This window comes from Coffea eugenioides, chromosome 3 (assembly GCF_003713205.1).
Source record: "Coffea eugenioides isolate CCC68of chromosome 3, Ceug_1.0, whole genome shotgun sequence".
Taxonomy (NCBI): Eukaryota; Viridiplantae; Streptophyta; class Magnoliopsida; order Gentianales; family Rubiaceae; genus Coffea; species Coffea eugenioides.
In genome coordinates this window covers 26,016,621-26,034,060 of record NC_040037.1, presented here as the reverse complement: position 1 = coordinate 26,034,060, position 17,440 = coordinate 26,016,621, and the positions used below count along the sequence as shown (strand labels likewise).

The 17,440-nt window shown below is 35.9% G+C and overlaps 1 protein-coding gene, 2 long non-coding RNA genes and 1 other non-coding gene across 5 annotated transcripts; all 4 read right to left on the bottom strand.

Moving 5' to 3' along the window:
* Positions 1-282: 282 nt before the first annotated feature.
* Positions 283-385, bottom strand: LOC113767235. The gene has a single exon (XR_003467953.1). It is a non-coding gene; the product is annotated as a small nucleolar RNA snoR103 (small nucleolar RNA).
* Positions 386-1,514: 1,129 nt separating this feature from the next.
* Positions 1,515-6,157, bottom strand: LOC113766355 (general transcription factor 3C polypeptide 3-like). The gene is made up of 4 exons (XM_027310556.1): positions 6,024-6,157; positions 5,829-5,919; positions 5,157-5,264; positions 1,515-4,447 (listed from the first exon to the last, which is right to left on the bottom strand). The coding sequence occupies exons 1-4, from the start codon at positions 6,155-6,157 to the stop codon at positions 2,186-2,188; spliced, it is 2,595 nt and encodes an 864-aa protein (XP_027166357.1). The 3' UTR covers positions 1,515-2,185.
* A 3,409-nt stretch (positions 6,158-9,566) lies between these two features.
* On the bottom strand, positions 9,567-14,521 carry LOC113767034. 2 transcript variants are annotated; one of them, XR_003467841.1, is made up of 4 exons: positions 14,373-14,521; positions 14,004-14,079; positions 12,434-12,534; positions 9,567-10,097 (listed from the first exon to the last, which is right to left on the bottom strand). It is a non-coding gene; the product is annotated as an uncharacterized LOC113767034 (long non-coding RNA). The 2 variants fall into 2 exon arrangements; XR_003467840.1 differs by lacking the exon at positions 12,434-12,534.
* Positions 14,522-14,535: 14 nt separating this feature from the next.
* On the bottom strand, positions 14,536-16,963 carry LOC113767037. The gene is made up of 3 exons (XR_003467843.1): positions 16,767-16,963; positions 16,016-16,460; positions 14,536-15,234 (listed from the first exon to the last, which is right to left on the bottom strand). It is a non-coding gene; the product is annotated as an uncharacterized LOC113767037 (long non-coding RNA).
* Positions 16,964-17,440: the final 477 nt, after the last annotated feature.

Genomic DNA, 17,440 nt, shown 5'->3' with positions numbered 1-17,440 from the left:
TTCCATGCAACTGCCCCATTTTAAAATAGAAAATAATTCAAATGCATGCAGAGTCCTTTGCAAACTATCCTTGGATGCAAAAGTAAAAAAGTGAGATCACAGCTGTTCACCACCAAGTCGTAACGAAATCAAGTGCATACAGAGTGGCAGGTGGCGATTAGATAGACAGCACGGCGATCTCAATATTCATCATTATAAGGAAAACGAAAACCACAATTTTGAGGAGGCCAGGCCTCAAAAGGAGCATCATTTTTTACTCCTTAAAACAATCTACTGGAGCTTTCATGTATGTAGGGCAATTTATGGGCTACAAGATACTCGTTAAACACCCACCTGAAGCCTACTCATGTTATCTCCATATTTACAGCAGATACACATCTTAAATGCACTACCAAGAATTAGGAACATTTTAATCAGTTCCCTCACAGGCTCGGCAAGGGTAACTACATACAATGATATATCAATAGCAATACACGCTGTTGAGAAACAAAAGCTGTGTGGTTTTATCCAGCAAAGAAAGCAGAGGAATTACAGAGGGGCATACCATAATTAGCACCCCAAGAATGTTTTCAGAAAAGAATCGAGTACCCAAACCAAATTGTCTGAGGAGAAAACACTGATTTTGAGGAATGAAAAAAATAAGTTGAGAACTCAACAATTAAATTTTGGCCCGTAAAACTCCAGCTAAGCACATTAATATCAGCTTCATCAAGGAATCAATATCATCTTTCTCAAATCAAGACTATTCTCAAGCAAGAAGAGAAGCCAATAAGCTACATAAATGGCTTGCATCCCAGTGCTGCTGCAAAAATCAAGAATTTTTAATCACCTTAGAACTGTCATTTACGTATAAACACATCTTCAACTGTGCTAAAAGAAAGGTTCCATACACATAAATGAACAAGATTTCCATGATCCAACCACATTAACTGTTTTACTTGATACAGAGGCGAAAACACATGCTTCTTGGAAAACAAATTCCTTGCCGAACATAATGCACAAAACAACATCCTTGGAAAAAAATACCTTGCCTAACATAATGCAGAAAATGAAAAATGACATTCTTAAAAACAAATATCCTGCCAAACATTAAGCAGAAAACAAATTTCCACAAATACATTGTGCACATATCTATGTGATTATACATTTTTTCACACGTACAACTGGCCATGTTAATTTCCAATAACACAACTGCTACCATGTTTCCTGCACTAGTAAGTCCACCAAACCTCAAAATTCAAAAATTTAACAATCAAAACCAGCAAGAACAAGACTCAAACTTCCATAATCAGCTGCAAAACTTTTTCTTAAAAATGCAAAACCAAAAAATTAGCACTAAACCCAAAACTAAACTAAAATCTACAAAACGAAATACAGAATCAGCACCAAACAGCTTCACTTACACACCAAACCATAAAAATCCCAAAGTTTTCTAATCTGTTCACCAAATTATCTAAGAACTAGGCATAAATTCATCAAAAATTTAACATACTAACTAAAACTCGATAAGCCCAGAAAAAACAAACGAAAAAACCAGTACTTTTACATACCAAAAATCCAATCTTGAAGCAATGAACAGCTAGATAATTGAGGTAAACATGGACAGAAACCACAAAACCCAAGACCTGATGTGTAATTTTTAAACAGATGACAATTAGACATGAACGAGGAGAGTGGAGCGGGCGCTGCCATGAGGCTGGAAAAAAGGAGATTAGAAGAACTGGCATCGTTGTTATTGATTGAAGAGGGTTCAAAATGAGGACCAATCAGTCTGCTGCCACCTCAGCTTCCACCTCCAGGTCTATAGCTTATCACTGTCTGATCAGCCTGAACATCTCAATCAAAAGCAATCTTCGCCGTCCAAATTTTTTGAATCAAAAAGATTCAAAATTTTAGAAGTAGATGCTGAAGGGAGTTTGCAATTGCAAGGTTTAGATTTTCAGCCGCTTATTTGTGTTGCAAGTAGCCAAAGAACTAACTGAAATTACCTATAACCGTTTTACTTTCCTGCCAAGATTCAAGAATTCAGTGTTTCTCTGCACTTGGACAACAAAAGACATACTTTGCAAACACAGACAATTACCATTTCTAAGGTTAAATGTCTGTGTTGCTAATCAAAGCAAGACATATCAAATGTGGCTTTTCCATAAACAAGAAATTGCATTACAGGGAATACTTTATTCAGTCATATGACACAATGATCTTTCAAGATTTGCCTGGCAAGATCAATTGCTCCACTTTTCTTGTAGATCAGATGCAAGTTGTAAGCTGCTTCCCGACGAAGATCACAGTAGCCTGACTTTGGAGAAGCCAGACCATCTGGTTTCTCATTTGGAAGGTTTGGCATGGGGCAATCACTTTCATGCATTGTAAGAACCTTTTCATAGTTTAAAGCAGCAAGAGAAACAAGACCGACATGATGATATGCTCGAGCTATATTATACAGTGCTTCCTGACTATATCTGCAAAGCTGTAAATTATTGTAAAGAAATGCCAATCCTTGGGCCACAGACTGATGTTTGTTTTGAAGTCTGTGACCTAGGGCCAAGTTTATCAATGCAGTTCCAGCACAAAGATTGACCAAGGGAATATCTGGCATCAGCTTGTAAGCTTCCAAATATTCCCGAACAGCTGCTTGATGCTGGCTGATCATGGTAAACTGGTGCCCGAAAATGAGAGTGAGTGGTACACAACTTTTGTGCTTGGTTCGCATGGTGTGCAAAAACTTGTTATGCTTTGAATATCGACTGTCCAGTTTTGACATTACTTTGTAATAGCAGTTCCATGCAGAAAAGCTATAAGGACGTTGATCAACAATATAGCGTGCATATTCAAAGCCGTGAGCAGGATCAGCAATAGTGTATGCTATTTGGGCTCCCAGAGTTCTAAGCTCTTCGTTCCTTTCAACAGACAAAACATTGGAGGCCAATTTCAGAGTTAAATTGATGATTTTCAATGCTTCCCAATACTTTTTCAAGGATGCTAGTGATTTGCATAATTCTATAATGAGATGATGATGTTCTGCATCTCTTATAAGGTTTGGAAGAGGAAGCTCTCTTGGCGCTTGTTGGGGAGATTCATCCTCTGAATCATCACTTATCCACTCAATTCCAGCAGCCAGAGCAGCAGCTCTTTTTGCTTCCTTCTTTTTTAGTAACTTTTTTGCTCTGGACGCTCTAGACAGATCTGATGCTGAAGCTACAGGTCTAAATCCATGAAACACAGTATCAGTCCTAACATGATCAAGTATTTTTATCCGTTCAGAAAGAACACTTTTTGATAGCTTCTTCCTTGGCCTGACCTTTTGTTGTATAGTCTCAAGAAACAATGTCTCGCGAACCACAGGAAAAAAAACATCTACAAATGCCTCTAACAATCCTTTAGCTTTATAGATTTGAGAAAGCTTCAACTTTATCTTCCCATTAAGCCACCATGGTTTTGCTGCATTTAGGTTCAAGTTAAATAGTGATTCTGATTCTTTAGGAGGACATAGAACAGAAATGGCTTCATCATCTTTATTTTCTTCAAGAAGAAGTGATGACAAAGCCAGCCGAGCATCAACACTATTCTCAAGTTTGTCTAAAGCTCTGTAGAAGTAACCAATTGATTGCAATCGTTTCCCCAGACAACAGCAACACTCAGCAATTTTCAGATACAGGCAACCATTGTTCTTAACATCATCTCCTACCAACATCATATAGTATTCTACTGCAGATTCATAATGCCCGTGATTCATTAGTGAATCTCCAATCTGAATAATCAACTGGCGATGATCATGTAAATTCTCATGTCTCAAAACATTGAAAAGAGCTTCTGCTTTTACCAAGTTTCCAAGGTGAATATGACATATTCCAGCTTTTGTGCGTAGACATAATGGCATCTCTTTCCCAGAGCAGTAAACCTGCTGTGCATGCTCAATATGCTCGAGGGCTTTATGATGTGCATTGCCTTCCATGTGTAGTGAAGCCAATATATCAACCACATTTAAATCAGGTTCCTTGCAATAATTTCTGAGATAGCTTTCCAGTACAGTGACTGCACGCTCAGATTGGCCACATTTTTTATACAGCTGGGCCGCAGTCTGTAGTACCTTTACATTGTCGGGACAGAGCTGTGAAATTTGCTCATATGAATCAGCAGCTTTCAAATAATCACCCAACTCAACATAAAGAGATGCACGGTGAAACCGCAAATTGATATCTTCAGGATCTGCTGTTATTGCTTTAGAAAGGCAGTACCTGGCTTGTCCTGTATCACCTTGTTCTACGGACCATGTCACAAGAAGCTTCCACAGAGATGCATCCTTTGGGGTTAAATGGGCAGCAATCATGTAGAAATCCAAGGCTCTCTTCTTATCACCCATCTCATTATAGATGAGCCCAAGCCTATGATATGGATCAGGAAGATTGGGAGAAAGACGAATCACTTCATAAAACATCCCTATGGCCTAGAAGCTCAGAAAATCTACAATGAACAAGAAAATTGATAACCAAAAACAACCATTATAGACATTGCCCTTCTAAAGATTCCAAGCACACAACCAGAAAATGCCCAAGTCAAAATGAGATTCCGACCAGTTCTAATTAACATAAAGTGCTATGTGAAGACAAAAAGTGACCATCGTATTGAATTTCTCAAAAAGTGCGAGTAAAACTTCATAAGAAATAACTCGGCTTTTACTGAGCTTGTACAGTTACTTCACTGTGCCTAAAAGAAAACTAAATATGCTATTTTTTATAACCATTATAACTAGATCCTCAATACAAAAGGTCTGACTTAGCACAAGACTTAATTCTCATATATCCAGAACAAAGTCAATGCATTCAAACTGCAAGAAACTTATTCACTCAAAGGAGAGGACCAACACTTTGCAAAGCAGGCTAACAAAGTGAATAGATCTGTAATTTTGCATTCCTTATGAAGAAATAGTTCTTCAGCCAACATCATTGTAGATGCCCATGAATAACAAAATGCAAGATATCCAGTCAAAGCAAATGGTAAACAAACTGAAATTTACCCAAAAAGAGAGACAATTAAGGAATGGTCACCACCATGCCTTCCATAGCAGTAATTTGCATGGATATAGTTAAAACCAAATGGTAAATCAAGTAAAGATTGCCCTACAGAATGACAAATAAGGCAAGCTAAGGCCATACCTCTCCATAGCGGCCATGGGCATAATGAAGAGTAGCATCACCAAGTTTTCGAGTCACTTCAGGACTGACTTTATTCCTTGATCCCTTTCGTCGACCTCTTCTCTTGGACTGCACAAGGTAAAAAACAAGCAGTTTGCAAAATGTCCCAAAACCAAAAAAAAATAGGGTAGCATAAAACTTCAGAAGATAATGCAACAAAAAAAACCTTAAAAAACTTAAATATGAATCCAACCAATTTTATTTGTCCGCAAAGCCAAAAAAAAATGTCATGAACAGAGAAAAAAAAGATCAGGAATGTGAATGTGGCTCTCAAATTTCTTTTCCTCAGTCTTTGCCTCAAGCTGGGTATCTCGCTAAGGTGTTGGGCTGCTTGGCAGGAAAAACAAGAGAAAGATAGCTTCTTAGAAAGGTCTCCTACAGATTAAAATGGTTTTTGCAACCATCTCCATCTTGAAACACTGTCAAATTACTCAAATAAAGATGGATAAAAAAGTTACTTACACTAGTCTGAGTTGTGACTTTCAATTTGGTAGAGACAAGGTCCAGTGATATTTTTGTTTTAGGTGTTGATAATGAATTAGAGTGAGTCCCAAAAGACTTGGTACTAGCTAGTGTGCTCTTACCCAGGTTTTCATGGATTAATTCCTATATATGCATTATGAAAAGACTTACATATGTCCACTCAAGACATGAGTTAAAATAAATAAATGAAGCATATGAAGACCAATGGTTTGAGGTGGCACCAGAAACAGAATATGCTCCCCTGAAACACCCAGAATATAAACGTTAAGGTACTAACTATTCTAAGAAATCTTTATTAAGAGAAGTTTCCTTTCACGATGGCAGCAATGCTTATAACTAAAATACTTGACGGAGAACATGAGAGCCAAGCTGCTGGCCTTGTTCCTGCTGCTTTTGATATAATGGTGACAGATATCAGACTGCATATGTAGGGAAGCTGCTTGGCCGCATTCTTGCTGGTTTCTCAAAATCTTAAGCATTACCAAAATCGGACTAGATTATGTTTGGGCCACGGGTGAGCAAAATGAGCAAAAAATTAAAAAAACAAGTCCACAGGTCCACGGCAAAAGTCACTCAACAGTTAAAGGAATATCTATGGCTCAGATTCCATTCGTTATTATACATAATAATGTTATTATACATAACTCAACAGTTAACGGTTGGGCTTAAGTAAATAGCCATTAGACTATTTAATCATGGGTTATTATCACTTTACCCCCTCAAACTATATAACTAATGTCAATTTATTTCTTAACGTTATCTTTTAGCCACTTCATCCCCATAAATAATTCATCTCAACATGTTAAGAATTTTTGGACAGAAATACCCCTTTATTCTATAGCATTATCACATTGTTATTATCACTTTTTCTCTTGAAATTATAGTGATACAATCGCTTTAATTCCTAACATTATTTTCTAAATATTTTATCTCATCGATAATTTAACTAGTTTGGTAAAAAAATTTTAAATATATTTTTCTTTTTTATATGTAATTAAAAATAAAAAGTTGGAATGATTATTCTTCCTTATTTTTCACTTTAAGAGATCTTTTTCTCAAAAATTATTTTCACACTTATTAATACTAGAAAAAGAAAAGGAGATAGGAAAGAAGGAGACAGAAAATTAGATTTTGGAAGGAAAGAAAACAAAATAGAGTCTAACATTATCGTATTATTTTAAGATTGTTGGGATTATGATTGGAATTTGATGGTAAATAGAAAAGTGAAATAATTTTAAAATAATAAAAGTATTTAATTCTTTCTTATTTTTATTTTTTAAAAAAAAGAATTGAGTTCTTCTCTCTCTCTCTCTCTCTCTCGCTCTCTATCTCTCTCTCTCCCCTCACCCTCCCTCTCCCCATCTTTCTATTTTTTTAATATTAATAAGATTGTCAAGAAAAAAGAGATTAACACTTTGACTTTTTTCTTGATAATAAAAGGAGAAGAGTCACTCTAAATTTTTTTATCGTTTTTCTAAAGTTCTTTAACTCGCTAAGTTGGTTTAATGGCGAGGTAAATTGCCTAATACATAACTCCAGGGGGTAAATTGATAACGAGGCTATAGTTTATGAGAGTAAAGAGATAGTAATTTTAAGAACTAAATATGTCTTTCACTTCAATTAACAAATTTCGTTAAGTTTGATCGTTAATTTTGGAGTAAAACGACTAAAAGATAATAATGTTAAGAGAGAAATTGATAGTGGTACCAAACATTAAAGAGAAATAAAATGATAATAGCCTTTAATCAATCCTAGCTCCAGTTGCGGGAAAATATACATGATTAAAGGTCTTTAACTCGTTAAATTGATTTAATGGTACGGTAAAGTAAAGTGATAATAGCTTTTAATCAATTCCGGCTCGAATATACAGGAGTAAGGTCCGTTTAATTGGACGGAAAACATTTTTTCCAAACATTCCACTGTTTGGACGCAATTTAATTTGGGAAAATGATTTCTGATGAAAAATAAGTTACACCGATTCCTTTAGTAAAATCAGACTTCTTTCACAGCCTTCAACGGAAAACCATCGATAAAAGACGATCCCTTCTGCGGCAGCGATAAAAGACGATCTCCAGCGACATCTCATAGGCAAACCAATCCCTTCTTCGGCAAACCAATCCAGCGACATCTCATCCCCGTTCCTGCAACAGCATCTCCAACAAGGGTGAAGACTCCTTAAGTATTTCCAGAGGTATGATAGTCTCTTATTAGTTTTTTTCCCTCCCTTTTCCTTTGAAAAATTGTCTAGAGTTACTGGTGTAGATTCTTGAAGTTGGATTTGAATGAATTTTTGTGGGTTGCTTTTGTTTTAGTTTGTTCTTACCTGATTAGGGTTACATTTGATTTGATTGATGCCAATGAATTAATTTGGCTGCTGAGTTTTGGGGGTTTTATGATTCTTGGAATCTGATTACTAATTTCTGTGGCTTTTGCCTATTGGGAACTTGAACCAATGTTTTAAAAACCGGACCGTTAATCGAACCGGTGAAGTGAAAGGGTCGAGGTTCAACCGGTCGGACCGGTTCAACCTCGGTTCAATGAATTTTTTAAAAAATAATTTATATAAATATATATGTGCACAAAATAAGACATGTAATGGATAATTTAATACTTTATATGATGAAAAGTTTACTATTTTTGAATAACTTGGATTTTTAAAAATAAATTTTTTAAATTATAAGTTAAAACAAATAAATTTCATCTCAATTTCAATTATATCTACCAAAAAAATCTTAAATATAATCCAAAAATATCACAATATTTGAAATTATACAAAATTCACGTCTATGAGAATTTAGACATTGTGAACTTAAATTTTAATTTACATTTTGGAATTTAAATTTACAATTTAAAAAAGGAAGTTTGGAGTTCGAAGAAAATCAAGAGAATTGAAAATAGAAATGCAAATTTGATAAGAAACAAAAAATGAGATAAAAGTGAGTGGTTGTGGTATTAAATAAATTGGGTTAAAGAAAAATAATTCTTTTTTAACTTTTTTAAATTTAATGGACAAAAACAAAATTAAAATATGGAAGAAAACATCAATAAATTAAAAATAAAGAGGTTTGATTAAAAAATGAGTGGCAAAAGAAAAGATGATAGAGAGAGAGAGTGTGTGTTGAAGATTAAAAAGAAAGAGTCATGAAAGGATGATATTTTGTAAAAAAAATGGAACAAAAGAAATATGAGTGTTTGTTTTATATAAATAAGTTATCAAAAAAAACTAATAAGATGTGATAGTGCAACGGTTACTACATTGGTCTTCTATTACAAAGGTCTTGAGTTCGAATCTTGATAACTACATTTTGCAAAAAAAAAAAAAAGGAAAACTCAAAAACCGGAAATAACCGGTTCACATCCGGTTCAGCGGTTTCGCGGTCCGACCGGTTTTTGACCGGTTTCTTGACAAAGTCAAACCTGGCATTGAACCGGACCGGAGCCATGGCCGGTTCGCGGTTCAACCGGTCGAACCGGCCGGTCCGGTCCGGTTTTCAAAACACTGACTTGAACTTGCAATTCTGACTGTCTTTCTGATTGTTTGATTGCTTCTCTCAATACTTTACTGACCCAAATCATGTGTCATCAACACGTTTCTTAATTGGTATGATATCAGGATTTCAGTCCCGTAGCCATACATGCGAGTAGCTTTTACTTGTAAAATTTGCATTATGTTGATCTAATGTCTAATTGCAGAGAGAGTATTTAGCCTGTTGACTTTGATTTTATAACTAGACATACACTAAAAATTGTTCGCCTTCAACTCCCCATTTATTTGCGGGACCAAATGAAAATGTTGAGGCAAAAGGTCATTTGTCCAAAGACCCTTATAAGGTTTGCCAATTTCACCAAGTTGAAACCTCTTCAATTTGACGGGAACATAGACAAAGATAACAAGAAACCCTTCATTCAAAGGAATCCAGGCTCTAAATTCTTCAACTTATTCATGTCTTCTTTGAAACCTGAAACAGCATGTTCTTGCAAACACACAGAAAGTTTACAACCATCCTTTTCCCCTTCATTTGCTGAAGAATAGGGCAAAAAGAAACGGGGCTCAACGCTTCCAAGTAGGTTTCTTGACAGAGGAAAAACTGTAACAGGACCTCCCCAACCAAAGTCCACTGTGGATGGCCTAAGTGTCTCCAATCAGTAATTCCACTCACCTTTGCTCCTACTGTGGTCCCTTCATGATAATTTAGCTCCTGAAAATCGATAAATGATCGAACATATTCATCAGATACATTGTATTTGCTCTTGTTGATCAATTCTGCTGTTTTATATATCGGTTGATCGACATGGTCTTCAGCCTTGGTCAGAATTCCCCAGTATCCTGCTGGTAGTGGTGGCTTGACTAGCTTTCTTATGTTGATTGCATATGCAAACTTCACTTTCTCATCAGAAGGGATCCCAGAAGCCTTAACTCTGTTTCACGAATTAAAGATCAAGTCAAGGGTAGGGACGGAATCAATTTTTGTGAAAATACATTTGTATGGTCATGTAATCATGAAAATCATCCTAACAAAAATTTGTAGCTTTTTGATATAACCTCCAACATCACGTGTGTTTCCAAAATCATCCTAACATTTGGATGGAAATCTCAATCTTCTAGACAATATGATAGCCTTAACAAGATTAGATAACTGAAAACAGCCTGATATGAGTTTTACAGGTATCCCAGCACTACTAAAGGAAGTTCAAAAGCTTCAAATAACATCGTCATATGTTATTCTAAGTACAATGCCATCCAGACCTGATGGCCAATATATTGTCCAATTTTGAAGACAACTATACACGTGTTCATGAGGTCTTAACGTTTTAGGCTGGAGGAAGCATTGAAAGGACAACACATTAGCTATGACATCATGGATTACAGCTACTTAAACAGAAGGGAGCCAAGGTAAATTACAGAATATTAGTATCATGTACTCAATTTGGACAAGAAAAGCATGTGGAGGTTCATTTGTTTACCAGAAACAGAGAATTTTAATCAACAAGCATGCAGGAAAATTCATTGCGATAAACAAATAGTATAAAGGAAAGCAAACTTAGTAATACGAAATCACGATGTACATAGCTGCACAAAATATCATAAGCAAACCTTAACTGTTGTTACATTGAAGTTAATTCTAGAGATACACTTTAGTGAAGTTAACGGGAATTTACTTCCTGCCAAGAACTTGACCGATTCGAGCTTCCAATTGGACAGATTTGGGTAGTGCGATAGCCTTGTTTTTTAAACAACCTCAACAAAAGCCAATGCTTCAATGAAGAAGTATTTGCACAAACTCATCCAATGTTAAAATTTCGTCTATACATCAAAGAACTAAGATAAGCAATTTAATATTTATTTAAACAAAAAAAAAAGTTCAAACTGTTGCAGGCCAGTAACATAAGAAATCAGAAACACCAAAAACCACTTAAGATATTCCCACGTATCCGTGGCATTAAAACAAATACAAATGTCAAGTTACTCTATAGAAGTAAAATTACATGCCTTAGAAACTAAATAAAGTTCTAAACTAACTCAGAGAACACGGAAAAGCCTTAAGAGTAAGTCCAGAGTATAATCCTAATTGACGCTAAATTCTTCTTATGAATCCTGCATACTTGCAAAGTTAATGTTCCTAGTAAATGAAATCAAGTAAAAGCGGATTCACAAGGAAAGACTATAAATGATTTACAACTAAATATCAAGTTCAAATCAGTAAACCAATAGAGTAACATGAAATAATATATCCAAGAAAAGGAAGTAACAATAAATGAGATGTTGCAATAGTTTACTTTTCACATAAACTTCTTGCGTGCTTGACTAACTCCAGTGTTGCTAGAAATATTTATCTCATTAAAGGACTAAGCAAAATCAAGTTAAAATGAACAGGAAGGCGATGCACAAAATTACCTCAAGCTAAAATATCAAAATTAGTGCAAAAGGACATTAATGGCTGAATCGAGTGAGAAAAACAGGATTCGTAAAGTCTATTAGGACAAAAAATTATTACTAATGATACTAAGAACATGAAAGCGACACAAAGATTTCGATTTAATCATCCTTACACCAATAGCATTCTTTACTGGACCTAATACACAATCAAATGAATATTACCAAAAGCCGATTTAACTGAGTAACTGAAGCTACTGAATACATAGAGAAAATACAATGACTGAAATAGATCAAAAACCTAAATGGTTTGCTATATTCCAGCATATTCAAGAGGGATGAGAGAGGAATGTAGATATTCACCGATATCTCAGAGAGGAGATTGCAGCAGAGGGTGGTAAACTTCTCAATTCCCAATAATAATCTTTTCTCTAGATATCTAAGTTGTCTTTTTCTTTTGCTGCAGGAAAGAGAGTTTAGAGTTGCATGTTTTCTTGGAAAGAAATACATCGGTAGTCTCCTCAAAGAAACAAGATAGAAGGCTGTAGAAGATGGAAAACAGAGGCACTAAAATAAGTAAGGAATTGCTATAAGCAGGAGAGCTTGATGCTCTGTTTTAAGTTTTAACGGACTTAACAAACAAAATCAATGTCCAACATTGAAAGGCAAGGATATCCAATAGCTCCTACCAACTCAAGACTAACTCCACTATCTCATTGAAATGGTAATAAAACAGCCCCAAAATGGCTCTCATTTACACTATAACTGGACTATGTTGACTCAATTTTAAAACAAAATAGAATTGCAGGTTGGGCCATAATAAAATGAGATCAAGAGCACAAAACTGCATATGGGACATGAAAAGCGTTCTTAGGAGTACCTAGATACCGTAATGCTGCATATCAATATGTTTCCATAACTCGTGGAGAAATGGCTTTTATCAACTGTCCATTCATCCTTGCCCAATCCAAAGTGGAATAGCTGGGTAATGCAGCTCTCCCATATTATAAATGAAGTATACATCAAAGCAGGTTGAACAATAAGCATGGAATGTATAGTTAAATTCCCTCAAATTGAACTCATATGAAAAGGGTTAAATTCCTGGATAATCCCGACCCCAAAATATTTTAGGTTGTAGCAAAGATCATTTCAAAGTTTCCATTTTGAACAAAATAAAGCATAAATACCAAAACATTACCTAAAAAACACAGTTCAAATTGAAATCAATGACCAAAACCAAAAGAGAGAAGATTCAATAGCATTAGCTTCACAAGGAGGAAGGCCATGGAGGTTCAGTGACACCAACATAATCAACTCGAGCCTGGGGCTGCCACATGGCACTTACAATCTACAAATTGGGTGGAATATTCAATAGAGCTTCCTCTTTCCAACCTCTCCCTCAGTACCTCTCGTCAGTTACGTCTTTCCATTGTCAAGAGTTTATTGGTATTTGTATGTATTTTAATCATGCAGAAAGAGACCTTGTAGTCAACCACCTGATTTATTAAAGGATTGAATCCAAAAAATATTGTCACAAAAGGCAATTCACTGCAATAAATAACCACTTAACTTGGGATGTAAATAAATTATGAGAAAATCATCTGTCCATGAAAAGAATTAAGAAGCAAAGTGCCTGGTTTGTACTTGAAAGACCAAAAAAGAACTGTGAGTTTTAAGTATATGAGAGCAGGCGAGAAGAAGGGTAAGTCAAAGAAAGAAGAAGAGCTGCGAATGAGAGGACAGAATTCTGGAACATAAGTAGAAAACCGAAAATAGACCTTCAAAGTGATGTTTATAATTGCACGTGGGATACAGGTGGAGGAAAGAAATCGATGCCTATTTAACTCAAGCCCACGTCAGTGCAATCTCTATTGACCAAAAGCCCAAGAAATCAAGATTAACTTTTATGCTCAAACTTCAAGAAAATATTCTTCACATACATCAACAATGATCAGGTACTAACAATCGTAAATTTTATAGTACATCAGAGTATATGTTTGAAAATTCTGAAAACTAAATATTTGCAGCCTTTGGGTGTAGAAGATATAAACATCCAGCAACGATTTAATCTTAAATTAAGAAATTTAATTGGACCATTAAACTCATGATGCAACATCCACTTCAACTTTAGACCCTAATAAAGCAAAGCAGCCACTGAAGCTTTATACAATACCTATACAATATACAAATGAAGCAACTTAGAGCCGTTTGACCCCAAAAAAAAAAAATTTGAAGCTACTCATCAAGTATATTAATTGAGGCGAGTACAATGTTTGAAAGCAGTTAAATTGTTTGGCTTAAACTGCAGTTTGCCCTACCCACTTTTATGGTTTTATCAACAGCCCCATATATAACTACGTCATCATATATCATTGTACTCGTAACTGCAATATAAGAAACTAAATTCCTTTAACCTTGGACAATTGTAAGGCAAAGTGATTGATATAAACCTGTTCAGAGATACCAAAGTGAGTCCCTTCCTTCCATTTGCCTTTCTTCCGCAAGTTTCAATTTTTCAAGAATTAACTGTTGGCAAAAAAGAAAAAAGTACAAATTGATTTATGGAAACCTACTGAAATAAAATCCACAAGAAAAAAAAGCATAAACGATTTCATTGTAGTAGAGAGAGAGAGAGAATTTTATGTAAGCAAAGAAGAGGAAGAGGAATGAGAGGGGATTAAGCTCCAAAAACCAAGTCCAACCGAATCTCACGAAACAAAAGCTGGTAACAAACATAGCAAGGGGCGGCAAGGGTGGTGGGCTGGAGTCTGGAGGAAGGAGGAAGGAGGGATGGTGACTAGGAGAAGAGAGAGATTTACCTTGATTCCTGAGTTGTGCTGCAAGGTGTAAGCAAGCGAAGGGGAGAAATTGGTCCGGTAATTAGAAGAGCAGGAAAGAAAGTGGTAATTAGAAGAGAGCAAGGATTGAAATTAAGAGCAAGGAAGAGAGAGAGAAGGCAAAGGAAGGAGTGTGCACCCGATTCAATGAGGCTGTCTGCGCCCACATGTCCCCAAGCCGCCCAAAAATCATGCAACCAACAAACACCCCCAGAGTTCATGAAAATTACGGAGTAACCAGACCATTTCAGTGTTCATCCGAGCTTACACACTTTTAGTGTGGCTATGATATGATATCTAGTCAGAATTTACCCTTTTTTGGGATGGGTGGGAAGAGGAGGTGGACTCTCTCCCTGTTTGCGTGCAAGGTTCTACATTTCTATGCTACTCTCCGAACAGATCATGACAAAGACGTTGATAGCATAAATTATGCTGCACCTTCAGATGCCCTCCAAAACAGTATCAAAACCATGGACAACACCACGAAGAAATGGAAAGTACTAAAGCAACTATAAGAAACTTCCAGTAAAGTGAAACTTTAAGTCTGTTTATAACATATTATGGCAAAAAACCACATCAATTTCTTTTTCTCAAGTTATATGTAAAAACATAATCATACGACTGAGATCAACACTGTGAGGAAACGTGCTTCATCCTCTTTAAGATTTCAGTCCATTTGATCCATAGCTCCAGAAACTAAAGAATATATGTGAAGTTTGTAAAAGATATTAGCACTGAAATGGAATAGAATATGAACCAGTGTTTGGATCTTTCACAGCTTTGAAATTGTCAGCGCTCATTCCAAATTGACCAGAATTGCAATTTCCAATTTCCCTCAGCTTACCTGATCAAAAGGTAAACAATTCAACTTCGTGAGAGACATCATCATATGCAATTGAACACACATATAAACTGGAAATAATTGATACCCTAAAATACTTTCACCATCAACCGTATCCAAGTAAAGCAGACAAAGTTAAGCAGATTTTGCTGCAATTGTCCAGGGTTCAACAAAATGAACTCTCCTTGCTTGAGGTGCCAAATAGGGAAAGAGGAATAGGAGAAGCAGATATAACCCATAGAATGTAAGAATAAAGTCACAAACAATAATGTTGGCTGCCAATGAACTCAGAAAAAGTGACTCAACTGCACAAGGCGTGTTGAAAATATGCAGACAAACCAAGATCAGAAGTTCAATAAAAACATAAACAAAAGGATTGGAGTTGTTCTATCAGCATAGTATGGTTTCCAAAATCTACACCTTGGCTTCAGGAAAGTACAAGAATCTATTCTCATTTAATCATGATCTCCAAATGCAGCAAAGATAAACCATGAACAGCTTGAACAAATTCGCCCTCTACAACTTCAAGCACTGCCAGGCTATTAATAATTTGCAAATACTTCACTACAAAACGAGTCCATCACTTCAACACGCATCACAGGATATGATGACAGAAACAAATGTAGTTCATTCTTGAACTACTTCAGCTTAACTAAATGCAATTTGTTCAGGCACTAAATGTTATGAAGGAAAAGCAGACAAAAGCACGCTCAATTGCACAAGCACAGTAACACATACCATAAGAAATACCTTCACTCTAGTTCACATATATGGAAGTGCTTACATTTCCCTTAAACCATCCTTTTGCTAATCTCAGTAATCGTTTGTCCACTTCCACAAGCATCTATTCTTTAGCAGCACCTGAAGCAAAGCTTTATCTGCTCACATTAACCTTCCCCTTCCTCCAGAATCTTCCGAATGCACTAGCCACCTCAGCTCACACTAGCTCCTTTTACTTTTGCAAAAATTCCAGATCCTCTCCTCCTCCTCCACTCTTCTCCCCTAGAACACATTTTCTTTTGCAAAAATGAAGCATTCCTATATTTACACGTGAAGAGCAAAAAAGAATCATTTAACAGCAACTACCCAAAGAAGTTCATACCACCAATGGTCAACAATCATTTCTTCCTTCATCTTTTGACGTTTTTCATCTGCTAATGGCTTCAAGCGAACAATCTGTCTTCTAGCTTGATCATATGATGGGTCAACTTCCAAAACCTTTGTCATATCTGCATATTGTAATGAACACCAGCATAGGAAACAATAAATTGTGAAAAGCCATATGGACTATATGAGAAGATTAATGAATGCCATTGGCTTTGCGTGTGTGTGTGCTTTTGTGTGTGTGAGAAAGAGAGAGAGACAGAGAGAGAGAGAGAGAGAGAGAGAGAGAACAAGCAAGATTGCAGCCATTACACATATAATAAAGCCACCACAAATCATAGATTAGTCTTCTTATAAGCACAAGTTTGTGCTAGAAGTTGCCAGCAGCTGCTCAATGACAGTAAAATATTCAAATTCTTACACCGGCATACCTGCTATAGTCTCTTCAAATTGTTACAACTTTTCATACACCTCTGCTCTTCTTAGCAAAACACTTATGTAGTTAAGGTTTAGCTCCAATGCTTTTGTGCATTCTTTAATACCATCATCATATTTTTTTTTTCTGTAAAACAAACCACCAAAAAGAACTTCATCAAAATCCAGTCAAAAACTTACCAATGCATGACATATGTATAACAATGCATATAAATAATGATATCACATTAGGAGTTATTTGCCAATCAGCCAACAGGTATTAGCAACAGATAATGGAGGCTGCTGTAACGGCAACCACCACCAAGATGCTTAGTGAGGAGGCTAAGTGTATGGGTCCTCTCCAACACAGGGAAAAGAATGGGAAAAGAATACTTTAATGGACAACAAATTATAGCTTTAGGAAAAATTCTAAATACTAAGATAAGTACCTTCTCTTCTCCAAAGATAAAGGATAAGTACATCTTGTTAATGGACAACAAATTATAGTTTTAGGAAAAATTCTAAATACTAAGATAAGTACCTTCGCTTCTCCAAAGATTAAGGATAAGCACATCTTGTCTGCCCCTATGAGCTGAAGAGAATTGATATCCAAATTTGATAGTTCAAATCAAATTGAAAGGGATACAGCTCAGATTGATGAAAACAGATCTTCGAGGAACCTTATTTGGAC